The following is a 22,257-nucleotide window of genomic DNA, read 5'->3' on the forward strand; positions in this document are numbered from 1 at the left end:
AACTACTTCATGAAAGGGCCGTGCCTTTTGACAAAGCCTTTAAATAAATGCATTGCAAGGCAAATAACAAAGAAAATTACATGTGAACCCCTTGTATAAATTGGATCTCTTGAAGATGTTTCTCTAGTTCAGGTTTGGGTTTTTAAAGGGTTGGAGTCCTTTATAAACAGAATGAAATTCAGAGGGGTAGAAACCACGGGAGCAGACAGAAGCTGGAAGTCAGTGGAACCCAGAAGGAGAAATGCTGCCATGTGCTTTGCCATATGATGGAAAAGCCAAGGAACCCTGAAGATTGCAGACCAGCTAGAAGATAGCAACCCTGGGAGGAAGGAAGTTGTCTAGCCTCTGAAACTGTGAGCCAGTAAATTCCTGTTGTTAAGTCAACCCTTTGTATGGTATTAGTTTTAGCAGCCAGGAAATTAATACAGGGCCTGGTTCTACTGTGCTGGAGATTCAAAAGAACAGGATACCATACATCACGCCTCCTGTGTATGTCTCTTTTCCTAATCAAGCCACTATAGATGTTGCAGGAATAAAGGGATATATTATAAGAGTTGGGGCTAACAGGAATGTTGAAGGGGTTGGGAGAGTGAAGCTGTAGAAGCTGCAGCCAGAGAATCAGAAAAATAGTTCCACTGACTACCCAGCATTAGGTGCTGGAGCAGAAGCAGCTAGGTTTCATGGAAAAGTTCAAGAAGCTGCTGCGCCTGGGCCCACTGCCTTGAAATGGGAGCTCGTGGAGTGTCTGCAATGTTTCCTTGTCCAGCTACTAGGATTTCCTGAGAGCTACAGTTTTCACTTTAATCTTCCAAATCTCTCCTGTGAGTTCCTCTCATGGGCCAACTAACCCAGAACTGTATAGGGAAGGAGAGTCTGGGAAATGTAGGCTGAAAAGCCTTAGAGAGGGGAGTAGTGAGGGGTCAAGTTAACAAGAGACAGCCCAGCTCACTATCTCCCGAAGAACACCAGTCCAGGGCAGAATACCAGCTGAAGAATTAAAATGCAGCTTGATAGCTAAAGCAAGAGCCTGTGAGGGGAGTATAAAGGAAGAAAGAACTTTGGGCTGATACTTGGAGCAGGTTTTATAGAGGAGGCAATATTTAATGTGTATGTTGGAAAAAGATAAGGAATTTTTTTTGGTCTTTTTTTAATATTATATTAAAAAAATATGAGGTTCCCATATACCCCCCACCCCCCTCACCTCACTCCTCCCCCCATAACAACAGCCTCCTCCATCATCATGAGACATTCATTGCATTTGGTGAATACATCTCTGAGCACCACTGCACCTCATGGTCAGTGGTCCACATCATAGCCCACACTCTTCCACAGTCCACCCAGTGGGCCATGGGAGGACATACAATGTCTGGTAACTGTCCCTGCAGCACCCACCACCCAGGACAACTCCAAGTCCCGAAAATGCCCCCACATCTCATCTCTTCCTCCCACTCCCTACCCCCAGCAGCCACCATGGCCACTTTCTCCACACCAATGCCACATTTTCTTCGATTACTAATCACAATAGTTCATGAATCGAGTATCAATAAGTCCACTCTAATCCATACTCTATTCCTCCATCCTGTGGACCCTGGAATGGTTGTGTCCCCTCCACATCTATATCAAGAGGGGGCTTAGATTCCGCATGGATGCTGGATGCAATTCTCCTGCTTTCAGTTGTAGGCACTCTTGGCTCCCTGGTGTGGTGGTTGACCATCTTCACCTCCATGTTAGCTGAGTGGGGTAAGTCCAATAAACCAGAGTTGCAAGTCTGTTGAGGCTCAGGGCCTGGCTATCACATGGTCAGTTCAGAGATTCAGGTCCTCTGGGTATACATTAAACCCCAGCACCAACTGCAGTTCTGGTGAAAATAACAGGAGAGGCTTGTGGACAGAGATCACATCTGAGTCCAGCTCCATCACACAGAAACACAGACTCCAAAGTAGGGCCAACTGACATGGCACTGAACTCCATCTGCCATGACCATAGAACCTGTGGGTCTCTGTAGCCCTCAGAAGAACCAATACCTGGGGTTGTATCTACTAAAATAAGCAATTGTTGGGGAAAGGGATTTCCAACATAACGGATGGGAAGGCATGTCAGTGATAGCCATGGACCTGTGTGGTGAGGAATCACAGGTGGCTGGGTAGAGAGGGATGGGGGTCTGAGTGGAGAGAGTGGTAGGAGATGAAGGAGGTAGGGCTCAGATCATGAAGGGCCTTGGCAGTCAGGTCCAGAGGTCAGGTCCAAATGTAGTGGCAGTAGGGAGCCACAGATGGCTACTATGTAGGAGAGGAAAGAGCATTCTGACGGCAGAAAGTGAGAAGATCCAGGGATGCTGTTGATGAAGCTTTGACATCGCCCAGGTGAGAGATCCACGAGGGCCTGAAATAGGACAGTGGAAGGTGAGAGGAGCTGACAGGAGTCAGAGCCTTATGAGGCAGAGTCCAGGGAAGCAGGATGTGAAGAGTTCCATCCTGCTCATGGATGAACAAAAGGAATCCGGCAGGATTCCTGATACAGAGGTTTTGCTTTTCTCTCCTGCCAGCTCTTACACCTAATAAACCTTACACCTTGTATTTCTAAACCGTATTTTTTAAAACCATATCCTATCTTTTTGATGAAACATTTTCCAACCACCCTAGACTACTGGCCATCCCCCACCCCCCAGCATTGTTTTCTGAACCACTTTTTGGGCTCCCAGCTGTCCAGGGTTAAATGATCCCATCCCATTGTGGGTCTTTTTTTAAAAAAATAATGTATTTTTAATTTTTAAAAGATATATAGATCACACAAAATGTTGCATTAAACATATAAGAGGTTCCCATATACCCCACTCCACACCCCCATTTTTCCCACATCAACAACTTCTTTCTTCAGTGTGGCACATTCATTGCATGTAATGAATACATTTTGGAGCACTGCTAAACGGCATGGATTATAGTTTACATTGTAGTTTACACTCTCTCCCAGTCCATTCAGGGGGTTATGGCAGGATATATAATGTCCTGCATCTGTCCCTGCAATATCATTCAGGACAACTCCAAGTCTGCAAAATGCCCCCATGTCACACTTTCTTTTTCCCCTCCCTGCATTAAGCAGCTCCTTTTTCCACTGTCTCTACATCAATGATGTAATTTCTTCCATTGCTAGAGTCACAAAAATTCTATGAAATACCAGTAAGTCCACTCTAGTCCATATTTTATTTCTCCATCCTGAGGGCCCTGGGATGGCAGTGCCCACTCCACCTCTCAATTGAGAGGGGTCTTCGATCCCACATGGGTGGTGGATGGGGCTCTCATACCTGCAGCTGTAGACTCTCTTGGCTCCTTGGTGTGGTGGTTGTCCATCCCCACCTCCCTGTCAGCTGACCTGGGTAAGTCCACCGAACTGGAGAGTAGGTGTTAAAACTGCTGGGGCTCAGGGCCAGCTGGCACATGGACAACCCAGAGATTCAAATCTCTTGAGTACACCAACCCCAGCACAACCACAGGTTCAATAAAAGGGGCAGAAGAGGCATGTGTAGAGAAGTCACATCTGAGTCCAGCTTCCTCACACTCAGGAGCTCAAATTCCAAAGTAGGGTCCACTGGCCTCTGAGCTCTGGAGCCATCTGCCATGACTATAGGCCATCATGGGCCTTTGATGTGACAACACAGTGTTGGACTGAGGCTGAGAAGATGCAGACACCCTTCTCTGATCTTGCTCACAAATGAGAAGGCTGTGTTAGGTGGTCTCAGACACCCCAGCCATCTCTAATCATCTAGTCTCCTTGCCAGCAGACTCCACCAAGTGTGGTTCTGTGCATATTCTGGGCTAGTAGTTGCTCAGTTAAAATGTTTTTGGTTCTGAGCTGTTTTGAATGCTCCTCCAACCTATACTTCTCTGTGGACTTAGGCAGTGATCAGTCCAGTTTCTTGGAGCACCAACAGTGAAACAGGTGGTTACGTTCTTCCTTTCCCAGGCTTGAAGGGTTGCTTCTGCTAAGTCAGAAGACCATCTGCTCCTTCTCGTGTTTATCAGTTTGGTAAGCATTTGATGTAACCGCGCTGTATGGAAACCGAGCACAGCCGTTATTCTTTATTAGCGTGTGCTTTTGAAATGGAACCCTAGGGATTCCACATACACTTTCTCCTTCTCCCAACAGAGCTCTTCCACCCCGGCCCACAGTGAGTTGCTTTGAGTGGCTCTTTTCACTCACTCGTTGGTCCTTTTTTCTATCCATCTCCCTTCTGAACTCTCCCAGCTTTGTACCTTACCCTAAACCACCATGGGCAACCTTTTTTTTGACAGCTGACATTCCTGTAGAACAGTGATTCTCAGCCCTGGCTCACATTAGAAATACCTGGGGAGCTTTTTAAAAATCTTAACGCCCTAGCTCCACCCCCAGACTAATTAATTCAGAGGCTCTGGGGGGTAGGTCCAGGTATAAGTGTTTTTTAAAAAGCTCCCCAGGTGATTTGGATGTGTATCAGCACAGTTCTACCATCTCTTAATCTTCCTCACATGGTCCTTTTCTGCCGTCTTTCCTGCCCCAAGTTCTGCACTTTGATAGCTGTCCCACCAATACCTGCCTCAGAAGTTAAACACCAACCCAAGGGTCCAAGCTAATAAGTAATCAGAGTGTTTGTGGTGGGGGAGGGTTGGAGAAGAGTTGAAACTAGAGCCTTTTTCGTTGGCAGCTGCTACTGACCTCCGTGTGTTTGCACAGATAAACCTATTGCCCTAAGAAACATTTTGATTTTGTTCACAAAGTTTTCTGATCTGCTAGGCAGGGTGAGCAGAAAACCTTGCAGTGGCTATCATGACCTCCCTTTGAGTGAGAGGCAGTGGGTGAAACATAAGGACTGAAACCAAGGGTGAAAATCGAGGCGAGGCAGAGCTGGGCCTGTGCAGGTGCTGTCTTTGAGGGGGCATTGTTTAGCCAATTTAGCAGTCTCATCCCACTAGCTTTTGGAAAAATCACGTTTCCAGGAGTGTCTGCCTTGGCTTCCCAAGCCTCTAGGGTAGGGAGATGGGCCGCACGTGTCCCTCCAGGGAGCTGAGGTGCTGACCCCTGTGGTGTGCCAGAGTCACAGAACTTGGGATTCTTTCCTTCCACATCAGTGCTGTCTCTGTGATCCTCTCTTCCAAAACTCTCTTTCCTCCCTCCCTCCCTCTTCCTCTCCTTCCTTCTGTCTCAGGACTGCAGGGGGTGGTTGAGAGAAGACTCTGTGTTTCTGGTTTCAAACTTCAGAATCTCCAGAGTGTTGGGTTCCATAGATACCAGTCAGCCATAAGAGCATTCCCGTGGATACCCTCGGAGGAAACAGTAACGCCATCTGCTTTTGTTTGTCTTTATTCTTAATTCAACAGTAGGTCTTTTATTCCAAAGAGGATGCCTGCCCTCTCTTGCTGCTTTGTGGCGAAAGCTCAGAGGAATCCCATCAAAGGAGACCTTGGCTGCAGCTCGTGGCTCTTCATTCCTCTTCAGTGGTGGCCCGAGGGCTCGCTGAGGCAGTGTTAGCTGAATGCTGGCACCCCTGCCTTACATCCGGGGTGGCAGGCGCGTGCAGCAGGTTGGAGGTGGAGAAGGAACCCAGAGCAGGGCCCTGCACTCCCAGCAGCTGTTTGAGTTGGTGTTCTCCTCTGCCTTGCTAAACTGCCCTTGCTTGGCTTGGCCTGTCACCTGCTCTTGCCTTGCAGGAAGGAGGAGACAGTTACTGTCTACCCCGCGGACGTCGTGCTCTTCGAAGGGATCCTGGCCTTCTACTCCCAGGAGGTACGAGACCTGTTCCAGATGAAGCTTTTTGTGGATACGGATGCGGACACCCGGCTCTCCCGCAGAGGTGCGTTATCCAAGCCTTGGGTGGCCCCGTCGGTGGCTGCCCTTGGGTGGGGGGGACAGAGCCTGCGACAGAACCCCACCCTCCCAGAGTCTGACCCCTGTGCCTTCCCCATGGTAGCTGTGTGGCACAGCCCTGCTGCGCCAGATCTGCCCCAGGATGTCCTGTTGTTCAAACTTTAGGTGACATTTGAGAAGGGATTAGTCACTTACCGTTTTGGATAACGAAAGGCTTGTGAAGTCACAGACGAAATAAGAAGTTGACTTGCTAGTTCCACTGGAAAAAAGGTCTGCTTAAATGTTACGTGTTTTCCAAGGCAGGAAATTAACTGTGGGACATCTGGGGCAAGAAAGACCCAGAGTGCTGGGCAGCTGGTCCTAACAGTCTGCTCTTCTAGCCCTTTCTTTTCCAGAAAGCTTTATGGAGACTGTGTCATTCCAGCCAGCTCTACAGCAGAGCCAGCTGTTCCCTCTGCAGATCTTATTGAGGATGTGGCTGGACATGGCCCTGTGCTCTGTGTAGTGAAGATGCAGAAATGCTCGTCAGGTGGGGAGGTGCACTTGTGAATTAAGCTCTCTGAGCAGAGAACTTCCTTCTACTAGGAGAGATTGGGGGGCTTCCTGCAGAAAGTAAGGTCGGGACTTAGATGTGATGGGGTAGGTTGGTGACAAAACACCAAGTAGGTGCTTAGTGCAAAGATAGACAATGGCTTGTTCTGAGAGAGGCAGGTGACTGAAGCTTATAGGGGATTTTGCAAAGAGACACTAGAAAGGTACTGGGGTCAGGCTCTGGGGGGCGGCTGGAGATGTCCAGTTTGGCGCCTGGTAGGCAGGGAGAGCTATCTGGGGGTGACCACCATTGTTAAAAGATTGGAAGGTTATTCTGCAGAGGAAGTGTAGTGAAAACTACAGCCGGGGAGGCCACTTTGAAGACTTGTTCATAGTGGACTGGAGGGAGAGCTGTCATCCTTGGATGGTGGGGAGGAGAGAGGCAGAGTTCGAATTGGAGGACTCAGCGAGGACGGTGGGATGTTGGTTGAAGAGAGGAATGAAAGGTGACTTAGGTTTCGCACTTCCGTTGTACGGATGAGAGAGCGAGGCCCAGGAAACAACAAGGTTAGCTCCCAGGCACAGGGTGAATTACTGGCAAATTCAAATAAAGCTCCAACCCAGAGCCTTCTGACCTCACTGTCTATGAAATTCTCTCTTCAGGACTTTTCACTGCAAGAAATTGTAAATGGAACCAGTACAATGTAGAAAAACACGTTTCTGGGTTTTGCTCTTTGGAGTAGTAATGAGGTTTGCATTCTCTATATGTGTTTATTGGACAATTCCCGTCTCAGGTGGGCAGAGTGCTTTGCAATGGAAAAAAGTTTTGGAATGAGGCCTGTATTCTAGTCACAGCAGAGCCTTGAGCTGGCTTTGTCCGACGTTGGCTGGGTAGGTTTTGGTAGCTAATTGAGGCCTGAGCCTGCCAATAGCCCTGGACCTGGCTTGTCACCTTAATCCACAAATGCCGCATCAGGAAGATAGTGTGCTGTGTTGCCCAAAAAAACCCATAGCATTTGGATTTGGAGGGGCTGGGCTTAAATCTTGGTTACACCATTTACTAGATTTTGTGACCTCGGGCAAATTGTTTTAACCTCTTTATTCCTGATCTTCCAGTTAAGTGGCAGTGATCACCTTAATGATTAGCACCCCCATAATATTTGTGAACATTAGAGGTAATTCCAGTTAAATGCCTGACTTAACACCATAGCAGCACGTATTATTTATTGATTGATTACTAAGAATAAATAATAATAGTACTATATAAGGAGCATGGTAGATTTTGATGGTCAGAGATCTCCCTGGAAGGTGGTAGACGGCCTTCTGAGTTTCTCAGTACCTCCGAGTCTGAACCTCTGAGTGGTTCTGGTCTGGTCACGTCCTCAGAAGCTGGTGACACCTGGACTGACTGCACCATTAGAGCAGCAGGTGCTGCAGAAGTCCCAGGGGATGCAGTGCTGCTGGAGGGCACCGTGCAGGAGCGAGCGCAAGATGTCCAGGAAATTAAAACCAGGTTTTGAGTAGTGCTAAACTTGGAAATAAGATGGCTTTTGGCTTCTAATTGAAACAAATAATCATGGTATAGATTGAACAGAAAAATTCTTCCCTTCTTTCTGAGCTGGGATCTTGAGGTAATGGAGGAAGGGCCTGAGGTGATCCTGGGCCTCTCAGGTTTCTTGGAACGGGTTTTGCCACGCCCTGCCTTCCCTGACACTGCCTTAGGTATGCGGTGCTGCTTTCTCATTTCTGACCTGTTGCCTTCACATGCCACCCACTGGCCACGTCATTCTCCTGGGGGGCTTGTGGAACTTGCCCACATGCTGTTTCTACAAACTCATTCTCTCTTCCTAGAGCCCGAAAAACATGCATGGCATGTGCTTGGGGGTGGGTGTGCAGGCTGAGGGAGAGGGTTTAGTCAGGAGCAAATAGATGTTGGGCCCATCTAGCTGCCATGCCCTCCTGGGCACATGGCCCTCCCATTCCAAGTCATGCAGCCCTAGAGGGACTTACCTCTTTCCCAGTTCTGTGGAGCTGAGTTCCAGCAGCGCCTGCCTTGCCTTCCCTTTGTGTGCACTGCTCACCGTAACCCACCCCTAACCCTTGATTGCAGGGATAGGGGAGGAACGAGGGGGGTGGGGGGGCTTAGCCTCTCCAGCCGTTATTCTGTGTGCTTAGTTCACATAGAATTAGGGTTGCAGTGGGCCTCCGGGGATATTCAGTATTTTACGGTATCATGTTTCCTCACCTAAATTTTAAAGTGTATTGACTTAACTACTGAGGATTTGTCTTTATTCTGGGTCCTTCTAAATTTTGTTCTCAGCTTTGGCTAACCTGAAAGAGCCCTGTGGGGTTTGAAGGTGCTGGAGTGGAAGGCTAAGCAGGGAATGAGGACCAACTCGGAGCTCCCTGCCCTTTATCCTGTCCTCTAAAAGGGCCTGTCCTAGACGAGCAAAGGTGCTGGGGTCAGATCTGTGAAGGAGGACCTGGTGTCTGGTCCCTCAAGTTTCAGGTTTGGGCCCAGGCTTTGTTCTGACTCATTTCCTGGCAAGGGCGCCTTTCCTGACCCGGCCCGAGGAGCAGGGTGTTTCAGTGCCTTGAGCTGGCTGACTCCGTGTTGGCCTTGGCTCTAGAGGGGTGATAACTTTTAAAGACCCCTGAGGAGCAGAGGCAGGCAGTGCCTTTTGATTTTGCACGTTCCCAGTGTCTGTGCAATATTCTGATCTATTTCCTGTTCCCTTTTCCAGGATGGGGCTGTGGTGTGAAGCCTCTTCCCTGTCTTCACTGCTTCTCCCTCCCCACTTGTGGCTTTCCAGGTGTTTGTGTCCTGCCCTCCCCTCCCCTACTGCTGCTCTGGAGGACTCCCCTTCCTCTCACTGTTCCCCCCCCCATGCTCAGCCAGGTGGTTTTAGCCTTACCACTAGGTTGGTCTGCTCTATCAGGAGAACAATCACTCTTCCTAAAGCTCACTCAGATTCTGGCCCCATAGCTATCATATAAACATTTATTAAATGGGTATTGTGTGCCAGCTATTGTGCTAAGGCATTTTATGTGCATTTTCCCATAGTCCTAATAATAATTCTATGAGGAAGGTAGTATTATTATTTCTGTTTTATAGTTAAAGAATTAAGATGCAAAGAGGTTAAGTAACTTGTCCTTCAAGGTCACAGAACCGGAATTCAGTGGGGTCAAGATTCATATCAGGGTCAGTGACCCCGGGGCCCATGCCCACTGCATGGCAGAGCTAGAAAAGGTTTTTGAGCTACAAAGCAGACTCACTGTGACTCATCTCCTCCACCTTCTCCTTTCGTGACCAGTGTCTTCTCTCCAGTGACATAACAGATGAAGCTGCCAAGTCTGGCAGGATCTGAGGGAGCTGAAATCCTGGGCTGAGGGCACTAGGGGAGCTATGTGGAAGGAGAGAGAGGGAGAGGGAAAGTGTCTGAGTGTGTGTGCTAGAAGAAGGACAAAGGCTCCTACTGTGCTGAACGTCAGCAGTTCTGTGAAAAGTACGTCTTGCGAAACAAACCTGGCATCAGGCTTTTGTAGGGTTTTAAAGTAAAAGCTGCCTAGGCACAGGTGTGTGTGTGTTTCCCCCCAGCTCCGATGCCCTTTTGATCTGGTTTCCTTTTTCTTTTGACATTACGTGGAGACGTGTGAAGAACTAAAGGCCATACTTGCTGTGTGTTTTGGCCGCACTGAGCTGTGAACTGCGGGTGCCAGAGCGCCAAGGCTGAGGAGGGTGAGCCACGTGGCAGCTCTTCAGGGCTCCCTCTTGGCCGAGTCTCCCTGGCAGGGCTGCTGGAGGAAGCCATTTCCTCGCTGGAGAAGACGCTGCTGGTCGGGGCAGGCAGGCAGGAGGGGCTGCGAGGCAAGATCTGACACATTAGGGCCCAGCCAACCATTTTATTACCAGGGCTTATGTGGAAAGCACTCTGTCAGTGAAGGCACTGGTTTAAAAGTCAGGTGGTAGCATTATCTGACTCTCTGGAAGTAGTTTTCCTGGCAGTTTTCTAGCCTTCTGATCTTACAGACTTAATGTCACCACACTGAATCAGAACCGTGACAACCTCCCCTGCCTACTGTGTGTGTGCGTGTGCGTGTGTGTGTGAGAACACAGGATTATTTAGAATCATGGCTTTCCAGAAACTTATTCATAGGTATTCCCTGTTTATTTTTTTGGGGTGCTCTTTACTTCCTGCTTGAGAAATGGAGCCATCACAAGTGCTGGTAGATGGACGTGAATACGCATTTGGGGTGGAGAGGAGAGATTTAGCAGCTTGTGGTAATAAGACTTACAGTGACATCTGTAGGAAAGGGCTATTTTGATTGGGAGAATCTCCTTCCCACTAAGGCTTCCCTTTTTCCCCCTATTGTCCTTTACTATTTAAGGGGAAACTGAGGCTCAGGGAAGTTAGTGTATAGAGCCAGATTCCAGCCCCTTACAAGATCAGTTTGTTTTTGTTTTTGTTTTTTTTGTGTGTGTTTTTCTGCCAGAAGACTAAATAATAATGTTTTGTGAAAGCCTCTGACTAAAACTGGCCAGGAGGAAGAAGGCAAAAGATGGCGAGTTTGGGTCAAGTTGGCTCCTAAACCATGGTTTTCTCAAACTTGACTCAGTAATTTTCTGGTTGCCAAGCTCTGTGCTTGAGGTTGGCAGGAAGAGCTGACCACAGCTGGATGCTCTCCCTCCCCTTCCCACCCCCTGGAGGCGCTGGGGTGTGGGTGGGAGCCAGGAGCTGGCATAGGTCTTGGGCTTGTGCACACAGGTGAGTAAGCGCAGGGGCCAGGATCCAGGCGGCAAAGGAGAAAGTCTTCTGGCAACCTGCCCCCTTCGCCAGGCAGCCCCACTACCACCTGGGCTCAGGCACTTCCTCGACGGGCCGCCCTGCTCTTTTTGTTCACACTGGAACTTTGGTCAAACGTTGTTGGGAACAAGAAGGCTGTTGGCTTAGGCTGGGCAGCCTTTCGTTTCAGAGAGCGTTTTGTTGTAGTGGAACTTGACAGTAGTAGACATGAAAATGTAACTTGTTTTTTCAAAGCTGCAGCTGATCTGCCCGTGGTCTCAGGAGTTGACTTGTGAATCATCCAGAGTCATGGTGGAGCTGAAGAACTCCTGGGGGTAGGGGGTGCAATGTAGAATGGGGCGGGGGGCTGTTGCCCTGTGAAGGCAAGCGTGTGTTGGCTTATGTACCGTTGTCTTGATTCTTGTTTTTCCTTCTTTTGTAGTATTAAGGGACATCAGCGAAAGAGGGAGGGACCTTGAGCAGATTTTATCTCAATACATTACCTTCGTCAAGCCTGCCTTTGAGGAATTCTGCTTGCCAGTGAGTTGTGTTCTTGGTTTGTTTCGTTGACTTAAGAGTTTAAAAGTTAATCATACAGAGCAACCTTAAGTCCCCGGCTTGTGTCTCGCTCCTCTTTCTGATCGATCCTCTCCTGAAGTCCTGAGAAAAGGCAACTTTTGGCCCTTTGTTTGCTGCCGCTCTGTTCTCTGAAAGCTCTGTCCTGCCCCTTTTTCTTGGTTTAGCCTTTTGAGATCCTGCAGGCTCCTACGGTGTTTATTCCACTCCCAGCAAACCCTGCCCTTCTCGCTTGGTAGGCTGGTGGTGTGGGTCCTTCTATGAAGGGTGTATTGTGTCGAGAGTAGGCCTTGGCCTACCTCCCCCCTGGTGGTTGGAGTGCTGCGGCTGGGAGGGCTGTGCCTGCCACAGGTGGTGCCCTCTGAATCCCTTTGCTTCTGCAGGCGAGCCTTTAAGCTCAGCTTTGGCCCCTGTATAAGTTCCCACTGGTGGAGGTATTGTGCCAGCCCAGAATAAGTGTCCTTTACTTCCTCCCTGGCTCAGACTCATCAGCCATCCCCATGGCCGCTGGGAATTCTCTAGTGGAGGTGGCTGTCAGAGAGGGAAGGAAGGGAAGAGGCAATCTACGAGCTTTTTAGTGCATCACCCCTCAACCCAGGCAATACCTTCTGCTTGCTGGGGAAAGATGGAAAGGTGAAAGCGAGGGAAGGAACATGAGATGTGGTATGGTGGGTCGAGGAAGAGGGAGATGTGGTAGACAACCCAGTTTTGGAAGCATTAGTATTTAACTCAGAAAAATCCTACACCTCCTTTACTGTATCTTCTCCTGTTTGGCCAAACCACAGTCTGAATCCCTAATTGTTTGTAATCAAGTTCTCAGAGGGAGGCCGGGAAAGGATGGGACTCAGCCCGGTGTGGGGTAACCTCCTCTGGGAGCCTGCAATCTGTGAAGGCCTTGAGCCTTAGAGTGAGACCCACTGAGAAGGGGCATTTCCCTTGGTTTTCCTAATAATTAACTTCCTTTTTTCCCTCCTCTCCTGGGAAAATATGGTCCGAAATGTCTGTTTCTGTAAGCCTGTTAGTAGATTTTGCTAACAGCTACCTACAGACTTGGCTTTTGTTTGAGACCAGGGACCGGTGGGCTTTCTGAGTCAGCTGGAGTAACCAGAATGCCCGTTCCTGCCGCTGGAGAGGACTGGGCTACAAGACTAGGGACCGAAGAGCCAAGAGCTTCTCTCTATCTGAGGGTCTCTCCTGCTCTTCCTAACTTAACATTAAGAACACAAAGTGAACTTTTATCTAACATAAATTATAGCAACCTCCTCATTTTCCGCCATTAAGCGCTGGCGTAATGAAGCCTTAAAGCCTGGACATACACTTTCAGGGTTGCTTCGACTTATCTCCTACTTCCCAGCCACTCTGTGCTCAGGGACGACCAGCTGGTTCCCATGTAAGCCAGCAGTTTGGACCTGATAAATAGTCTGCTTAGTTCAAACTGGGTTTGGCCTGTTGCTGTTCTGTCAGCGGTTCTGATGTGGAAGGTGTGCAGAATGAGGGTGCCAGGTACTTAGGGCATCGTTTAGTGGCCTTACACTAAAACGAAACTCGGGTGCACAGCAGGACACAACAGACCAGTCCACAGAATTGCAATGTATATTTTTAAAAATTGAATGTTTCTCCTTGTGGCCCTCCTTTTTTAAAAAAAGTGTAATAATCAAGCCAAAAAAATGATCGCCATTTTTTCTGGGTTTACCCTTGTGTTAGAAATGACTGGCAGTTTTACCTTTCAGATATCCAAGGTGAACTGCTCTCTTTTTTAAGTTTGGATTTTTTTAATTAATATTTTTTCTGGTGGTGAAGAGGAAGTTTGTTTGGTTTCAACTCTCTTTGCAGGGTGTAAATGAAACAGTGTTAAACATAACGAGTTAATGCACATTAGAAGAGCCCAAGACAAAGCTAATTTATTATACTTCAGATAAAATGGATAAAAACCCATGGTTAATAATTAAAAGTTGAATTGTAAATTTGTCTTGAGCTGGTCACTCTCTGTGGACCACTTTCCCTTACTGACACATGAAAGTACTCTCTATTTTTAGAATCGGTAGAGCTTCCTCATTTACTGTGTTGCTTCCCATCTTTTATCTCCCTGCTTCCCTTCTTCCATTCACATTTCAGTTAAACAAGGAACTTTTAGATTTTCCTAAATTTCTAGCTGCCTGCACCACGAAGTTTGTAAACAAGGTTATATTTGAAGTCTTAGGCTGTCACCCTTTGGAAGGAGTAGAGGAAGGCTGGTCCTCTCCCCTCATTCCCTTAGCGAGGGTGTCTGGCCAGTTGATGTCTGCGCTCTTCCCTTGATGCATTGCAAATCTCTTTGTCCACAGACAAAGAAATACGCCGATGTGATCATTCCTAGAGGTGCAGATAATCTCGGTGAGTTCCCCGAGGGTGTCATCCTGTCACCTATCAAATGTCTGCCCCTGACCGTCAGGGCCCAGATGGGCTCTGTAGACCTGGCTTGCAAATTAGTCTGCTATTATGAGCCAGGAAGGGGTTTTCCACCTGCACTAGAAGGCTGGGCCGGAAACAGGCCTGTATGCACTGGTGTGTATGTGCACGGGGCAAACGTGAACTCGAGCTCCTTTGCAGAAATCAAAGGGTTGTAGATAACCTTCTGTTGTTGCTCCCCAGTGATGGAACTTGGACATCTTGTGTCTGAGGCCACCTTTTAGCAAAAGCAGAGTGCCCTCCCAATTTGACGGGAGCTGATGGCTACCATCATTGAATTTATTCACACACTTTGACTGCTCTAGGAAGTATGCACATCTCTGGACTAGGCATAGCAGGGCAGAGTTGATCTCGAAGATGGGACCCTGTTTTTCATTCTGATTATAATTTCATTTTTCCTCCATTAAAAAAAACTTCCTGTTTCTGCTGAACCATTTGGGACATAGCCACGGAGATAAATATTTCAATGTCTGTTTCTTAAGAACAAGGACTTCCTCATTCATACCACAGTGTAATCTTCAAATTCAGGAAACTTAGCATTAATAGACCCTCTCCCTTAACCTGGAAATATTCTTCAGCCTTTATTTGTCGTTTATGACCCTTAACATTTTTGAGGAATACAAATCCATTGTTTTGTATAATGAACCTAGAAGAGACTCTAGCCTCAGGTTCCTGGGTCTTCCTACCTTCCCCTCTGTAGATACATGTGCTCCCAACCCTCACCTGTGCTCCCCCATCTCCCTGCACCCCTAACACTCTGCTGGTCTCTGCCCCACAGTGGCCATCAACCTCATCGTGCAGCACATCCAGGACATCCTGAACGGAGGGCCTTCCAAGCGGCAGACCAATGGCTGTCTCAATGGCTATACCCCGTCACGCAAGAGGCAGGCTTCGGAGTCCAGCAGCCGACCGCATTGACCTTTGCCTTCTTCAAACCCCCAACCCCTACCTTAAACAGACAGGAGGAGTGGTCAGGAGGCTGTTGCTCTGTACATATCATTTCCTATGACATTACTGTATTTAAGAAAACACCATGGAGATGAAACGCCTTTGATTTTTTTTTTTTACTTTGGATTTGGTGAAATGATACAGAACTTGACCTTGAGCTTAAATGACAAACTGTGCCAACTACTACTGGTGATGCCTAATTATGAATCCAACATGTAACCAGTTATAAATACAAAACATACGTACATATATATATATATATATATATATATATATATAAAATGATCTATTTTTGTGTAAATGTACAAAGAATGTAAAGCTGTTTGCCGTAAGTATTTTGCAGGACTGCCTGTACTTGTGTGTTCAGGACTAGAGCAGGAGTGTCACCAAGGGGAAATGGCCTGTAATATTCCAGGTGAGGCCAACTCAGGCATCTGTCTGGGAGATGAGGAATAGGCCAGCTCATGTCACTTCAACCGAACTCCTGGAACTCTGTTGGGAATGGGGTTTGAAACCCTTGAGTGTCTTCCCTGGCAGATGCCACCTCTTTGGAGCTGAACCTTAATGATACGATAAAAGATACTGTCTTTTTTTTTTTTTTAGTTGAAATTTAGATCTCAACTCAAACTCAGGGAAGAGGCCCACTGAGGAGAACAAGTCTTCTGCATCTTCTTTTTGCCCTACTCCCCACCTCTGGCTGCTCGGACAGCTCAATGGCTTCTTCCTTTACCATTTCCCAATCTCTCCAAGTAGCCAGAGCTACCTCTCTTACCTTCCCAGGCAGGGATTTTATGAGATCATTTCCTGTTAAAATAGAGAAGGAGGGAGATCTACTCTGCCTGTTGTAGTGTCTAAGGAAGCACTGGTTCCTTCTGCCTACCAGGGAAGTAATTGGCCAGATACTTTGGGACTTTCCTGTAATTACTGAATACATAGTGGCCTCCTGGAGTTGGGGTTTGGTAGAGGATTTCTGGTAACCGACTGCTGGCAGCCCTGCCCAGGGTGGCAAGAGAGCTTTGCCCGTGTAGGGGCTTTTATTTGCAGTGAGATGAGGATGGCATGCCCCCTTCGTCAGGGATTTCCACTAGCATCATCCAGCCAGGATGGTCTCCTTATGTATGATTTGCTGCATGACTACAGTGGCCACTGGGCATTAAGGGGCCAGGAAAAAGGAAGAGTGTATTTAATTAATGAGTGAACAGGTTGGAGTCTTAGGTTGAAAACTTAGGGAGCAGGAGAATTCCAGCTTTCCTGAGATCTTCCTCTTGGTGGAAACTTCCTTCTCTGGGACCAAGTACACATTCCAGACTGATTCTTGGCAGAGGGGTGAAGGAAGTGGAAGGAACCTAATACAGAATTCTTAGCCTCCATTTGTAAGTGCAAAAGAGCTGGAGCTCATTCATTTGAGGGTTGACTGCCCCGAGTGCTTGGTAAGCCATGGTATTAGTTATTCCATGCCACTCCTAAAACCTTTGGGGAACCCTTTCCCTTAAATTGCTTTCAGAGCCCGTTTGAGCCATACAGATAAACCTCTCATACCTAATTTCCAACCCCGACTCTGCACCATCCTATTCAGTTTCCCTTTTGTGGACTCCATTTGACTCTAAATCTATTTTGCTGTTCAAAAAGTTGAACCTAGCTCCCCAGCAGCACTTTGCCACCCCTGAGACATTCAGAAGACTCTGCTGCAGACTCTGGAGGGGGCTCCCAAAGGCAGCAGCAGCCTGACTGGAGTGAGGCTCCCAAGGTGCCTGCTCTGAAGGCCAGTGCTTACTGGTACGGAGAAGTTGTAGAGTCAGTCTTTCTTTAATCTTCATCATCATGCCTTCTAGAGTTCTGAGATGAAGGGTGGATGGTAGGCCTGGGTTAGGATCCTGAGGTCACAGGGCCCTTAGCCTCAAAGGGCCTGGCTGTGCTCAGGTGAAGCCCATCTCTGGGCGTGCCTTGGCATTCAGTGGGTAGCATGCTCAACTTTACTTGAAGCTCCCAGGTGCCAAACCATTTAGTGCCTTGGCTGTCTATCCCACTGCCTTGGAAGATGGATTTTTCTCATCTCTGAGCCTTTACTTAGCTGCTTCCTCATCTACCTGTGGTGTTGGGACCAAGCCTCCAGCATCTCTGAGTAGCCCTCTCCTAGCTTGGAAACAGCTTTAGGGCTGCCTTGCCCCTTTGTAAATCAGTCAGTCCTTGGTAGTTTGGTTGGGGACACTGGGCAGTACTTGCTGGTTAACTGGCAAGGTTTAGACAGCTTCCCTAAATCTGTGGCACACTGCATCTGGGAAAGGAAGCGGTGGGAGGCTCTACTTGCTGGCTACCCCAGCATTTAACCCACCAAGTCTCTGAACTTGAGCTTCCTATAGGAGAAATTCTGGTGCTAGGTAGTAGTTGAAGATCCACTGGGACTCTGATTCAGGGATAGAATTATTATCCTGGAAACTACACATTTGGCATCTGGGTACCCTTGGTTGTCCAAGGAGGGGACACATGAGCAGGTTTGGGCAACGTTGGTGTGTGGGAGTCCCCAGAGCTACCCAGTGGTGCTTGCTTCTTCCTCCCTGCCCGGTTGGACCATGGACCAGCCGTTTGGGAATTAAACATCTGGATTGTCATGGAAGCTCCCTCTAACGGAACTTCTGCCTCAAGTTTGTTCTTCTTGGGGCATTCGGATACTGGTTTGAGCAAAGAGATGGAAGCCTATGTGAGGAGGACAGGAGTGTTTTCATGTCCAGGTGTCCTTAGATTTGGAACGGATAGGGTAGGCCTTCGAGGAGGCAGTGGTTACAGAACTGGACCTCCATGGGACACAGCAGGAGAGGGTGACAGGGCTGCCACATCTGGAAAGGTCTCCAGTTCACCTTTTGTCAGAACTCAATCGTCCATGCTACCAGCTTCTGTGGAAGTTGGCTCCCCGCCTCTTCTGGGCTTGGGAGTGAGCACTTGCTCCTGTACCCAGGTGGGGTTGCCAGTCTCTGTTAGGCCATTAGGCCGGCCTGGAGACTCGTGTGCTCCTCAGAGCCTGGCTGGTTTGTCTGTTACCTCCTTGCTGCCCTAATGCAGTTGACATGATTCAGCAACACTGACCTGCACTAATGTCCATGGCCGTTGGAGGGAAGTAGCCTCTTGGGGGGAGTTATTTCCCTCTGCCCAGTGGTCTCCCATTTGCCTGTCAACAAGTCCAGCGCCGAGGAAAGGGGCTGGTTTGGGTGGAAGCTAGGCTTGGTTCTGGATTGCAGAGCTGTGCTTCTGGGAACGACCGAGTGGACTTACCCTCCTTGCCCCTTACACTTTCCTCAGGGTGGAATGGGGAAACATTCGGGGTGTGAGATAAAATGGGATGATCACAGGTTGTTGGGAAAGACATCTTTGGGGTGAATCTGGAGCTCAAAATCCTCTAATCTTTTGTCTTTGGGCTTTTTTCTGCCCTGCTTTAATATCAAGTGACTGGTATTAAAGATCAGCTTTTTTTGTTGCTTAGAGGCAGTGAGTGCCTAGCCAGTCCTGCCTCAGGAACAGAGTGAGTAGCTAAACAAAGACAGTTTTTTTTCCCCTTCTTTCAGATGCTTGCTTTTTCCCTTTTTCTTTCTGCTGCTCTGTCTTTATTATTAGTTATAAAAATGACCACATATGATGTGCTTTCCTGTAAATAAAGACTGAACAAAAAAACATCCAACTCTTGCCTTCTTTGTGGTGCTTGGTCAGGAGCAGCAACTGAGGGCGGCCGCACCGGTGCCTGAAGTGGCGAAGGAAGGGTGGTACTTTGCATTTGTGGAGTAGATAGATTGCTGTCAAAGCAGTATACCGGAAATGTGTTGGTTTTTCTCATGGGAGTTGATTAGGTTAAAAGCTTACATACAGTTCTGAGGCCGTGAAGGTGCCCACATCAAGGCCCCAGGAGATGCCGTCCCACCAGGTTGCAGCGGTGGGCAGTCAGGCACGTGGCGGCGTCATCTAAAGACGCCCCTTCTTGGAGCTGTAGCTGTGGGCACAGTGCTGGTCTGCTCGTCTCTTCAGCCTTGAGCTGCTCGGGCTGCTCCCCGCGCCTAGCCTCCCAGGGGCCTCTTTCCATGCCTCAGCCTTCTCTGTGTGTCTGCCACTCTTTTCCCCTGTGTCTCTGCTTTCCACCCTCTGTTTCTAAAGGACTCGAGCAGAAGGGCCAAGATCCATGCTGGTTCACAGCTCACTGAAACAGGCCAGTCAAAGGCCTCCAACTGAATCCAGTCCAGTCAGGGTCCCACTCCCACAGGAATGGGTCAGCCCCAAGAACGTGATCTTTTCTGAGATCCACAAAAAGCCCTGAACTGTCACACACAGTCTATCGTGAAGGCTCACAATCTTGGAGGAGTAGATGGGGTGTTTGCCAAATCTCAGCTAGGCTCAGATACGGTAGGATGAGTGGACTTGGATTTCTCCTGGTCAGGCTGAAAGCTCATGCCAAGGATTCTGGGGCACTTCAGTTCTCAGGGACAGTTTTGACTCAGTCTACTGATGTCATCCAGTTTATGCGGTCTGCTTCCTCATTTCCTCACTTCCTTCCCTGGGCCAGACACCCAGTCGTTTCCTCCACTTCCATATAAAACACTGCCATAAAACCTTAATAAACTTCTTGGGGGCGTGTGACATTATAACAATGCATACAATTTCAAGTTGTCAGAGTGTGTGTACGTGTAGTCTAGGATAACTACGTCCATCCATCCTTCCATCCATCCATCCTCCCTGTTCTAAACTAGGTCAAACCTGGTTAAAAACTGATACTTGTGTTCTTTGTAATGCCTTGCACTTCCCCTATCCTCTCTCGGCTTCCTTTCATCTCTTCATCGCTAGCCTGGTTCCCTGTCACCAAATGATCCTTATTAATATGCAGAACAGAACTGCTCATGTCTTTCTAGTCACTCGTTTTCACTTTGAGATGCAAACTCATCAAGGGATTTGGCAGAACCAAAGGAACTTAAAGATAATAGGTTCCACCTGCATAGGCTGCTGTTTTTAAATAACACTTAGTTGCCTCTCCAAGGAATTGTATCGTCAAGCCTGACTATAATCTGGCAGATAAAGACACTGTGAGTCACAAAGTGAGTGACTTGCCTGACGTCCCACAAATAGTGGTTGTGCAACTGGTGCTTAGCTGTGATTCGGTTTCCCTCTTTGCCTGCTCTCACATTTCCCTACCCTATGTGGTCCACCTCTGGAATTCAGTGCTTGTCTTGGGGCTTAACTCAGTTCTCAGAACTCAGGTCTGCTTCTCTGTTGAGCTGGAGGATCGGTGGTGCCGACCAGTGAATCCCTGGAGTGAATTTGCTTCTTTTCTCGCCCATCTGCCCCATCATCCTGAGCCTGCCTTCTCAGCAGCTAGGAGGAGACACCTGTTTTACTAGTGCTGCTTTAATCAAACCATTCATGGGGGCAGATTAAAATAAACTTGGCATCTGCCTAAAGTTAAGGGTTTTAAATAAGGAGTGGAGGAGGAGACCTGAAATGTGGAAAGTTCTGCTTTGAGAGGATAGAACCGAGAGATGGATTTCTATCATCTGATGCTGGCTGGGGGTTTCTACTTTAAAGCAGAGTTTAGTCAGATCATTTTCTAAAACTCAGAATGGAGTCAACACGCTTGTTAAATCTTTGGCTATACCTATCATCTATACTTACATATGTGCATTGTGAATAAAGCACGAGTTAAAATAACATAAAATAACCAAGTGAATCGATTTGAGTTAGGACTAACCCCAGGTATGTTTTCCATAAACTGAATGGGGGAAAGGGATGGAGTGGGACATGAAATTATGCCTTAAATTCATTTTTCATTCAGTCAAATCCATGCTTGGCATTACTCATGTAATGATGATTTGTTTGTGCTAAATCCAGTAGTGTCTATGCTGGATTTCCCTGAGTGAAAATGGCATGGGGGTGGGGAGAAGTAGATGCGGCTCAAGTGATTGAGCTCCCGCCTACCACATGGGAGGCCCCTGGTTTGGTTCCTGGGTACCTCCTAAAAAAGACAGCTGGCATGACGGGCAGGAACAGCAAGATGGTGCACCAAGAGACATGAGGAAAACAGTAAGACAAAGCAGGGAGCAGAGGTTCCTGGTGCCTCTTAAAGAGGATGAGCAAGACAGCTGATGTGACGGGGCAGGCACCGCGAGCTGACGCTACAAGATGACCCAACGAGAAAAAACAATGAGACACAACAAAGCAGGGCGTGGAGGTGGCTCAAGCGACTAGGTGCCTCCCTCCCATACCAGACGTCCTGGGTTCGGTTTCCGGTGCCCCCTAAAAGAAACAAGGAAGATGAACAGACACAGGAAGTCCAAACAAGGGGGTAGGGAGAAATACATAAATATTTTTAAAAGAGAAAATGGTGTGTGGTGCAGTGTTCGTCATGTGCTGTGTCCCCTGCCTAAGTGGCTCACATGCCGTGGTGGGGTTTTAAGATGAAGAGCCCAGGAATCTCCCACACACAAGACAGTTACTGATGTTCTCAAGATTCCTCTTTCCCACCACTGTTCTTCACTGGTTCTGAAAGTTCCAACTGTCATCACAGTATCTCATGGCAATAGCGCTAGGAGTTTTCCAGCCTTAATACACTTTCACTTTGCTTCATTTTAGCCTTAAAGCAGACCTACAAGGTATGTAGGAAATGTGCTCATACTCCCGTTTTACTGATGAGGAAACTGATTTACCCCAAAGCAACAGCCAGGAAGTAGGACAAGGTTGTCGAGCGTTGTTCGATGTGTGCCTGCCGCCTAGTGGTGGGATTCAGATCTCAGCAGCAGGGTTCCCTGGAGTTGTGGGCTTAAGTCATTTTCTTGGCTACTGTGGTTTCTAAGGAGTTTTGGAGGAGCTCCCGAAGTCCAACTAATAACTGAAGTGGCTTCACTTTTTTCTCCTGGAGACTATTCTAGCCTTCACTAGGGCAAATAGCAGCTGTCCCTCTTAGTTTCTCTATTGCTGCAATCTATTGCAGTGGTTTCCACAAATTTGGCTAACTTCATCAGAACCACTGGGAAGCTGCTAAAAACATTACTGTAATCTATTCCTGAGAATTCCTATTCTGTGATGCTAGGGAGGGAATTTTTTTTTAAGGAGGTACCAGAATTGAACTCAGGACCTCATACATGGGAAACAGGCTCTCAACCTC

The 22,257-nt window shown here is 48.0% G+C and overlaps 1 protein-coding gene across 1 annotated transcript in view; it reads left to right on the forward strand.

Moving 5' to 3' along the window:
- The window catches only part of UCK2 (uridine-cytidine kinase 2), a 65,344-nt gene extending 46,549 nt beyond the window's left edge, over positions 1-18,795 (forward strand). Inside the window, exons 4-7 of the mRNA XM_058310055.2 lie at positions 5,682-5,824; positions 11,596-11,693; positions 14,054-14,102; positions 14,956-18,795. Coding sequence (XP_058166038.1) covers positions 5,682-5,824; positions 11,596-11,693; positions 14,054-14,102; positions 14,956-15,095 — 430 coding nt within the window. The 3' untranslated portion in view covers positions 15,096-18,795. The remainder of the gene's footprint in view (positions 1-5,681; positions 5,825-11,595; positions 11,694-14,053; positions 14,103-14,955) is intronic.
- The last annotated feature ends 3,462 nt before the right edge of the window (positions 18,796-22,257 follow it).

This window comes from Dasypus novemcinctus, chromosome 13 (genome assembly GCF_030445035.2).
Source record: "Dasypus novemcinctus isolate mDasNov1 chromosome 13, mDasNov1.1.hap2, whole genome shotgun sequence".
In the NCBI taxonomy this organism is placed as follows: Eukaryota; Metazoa; Chordata; class Mammalia; order Cingulata; family Dasypodidae; genus Dasypus; species Dasypus novemcinctus.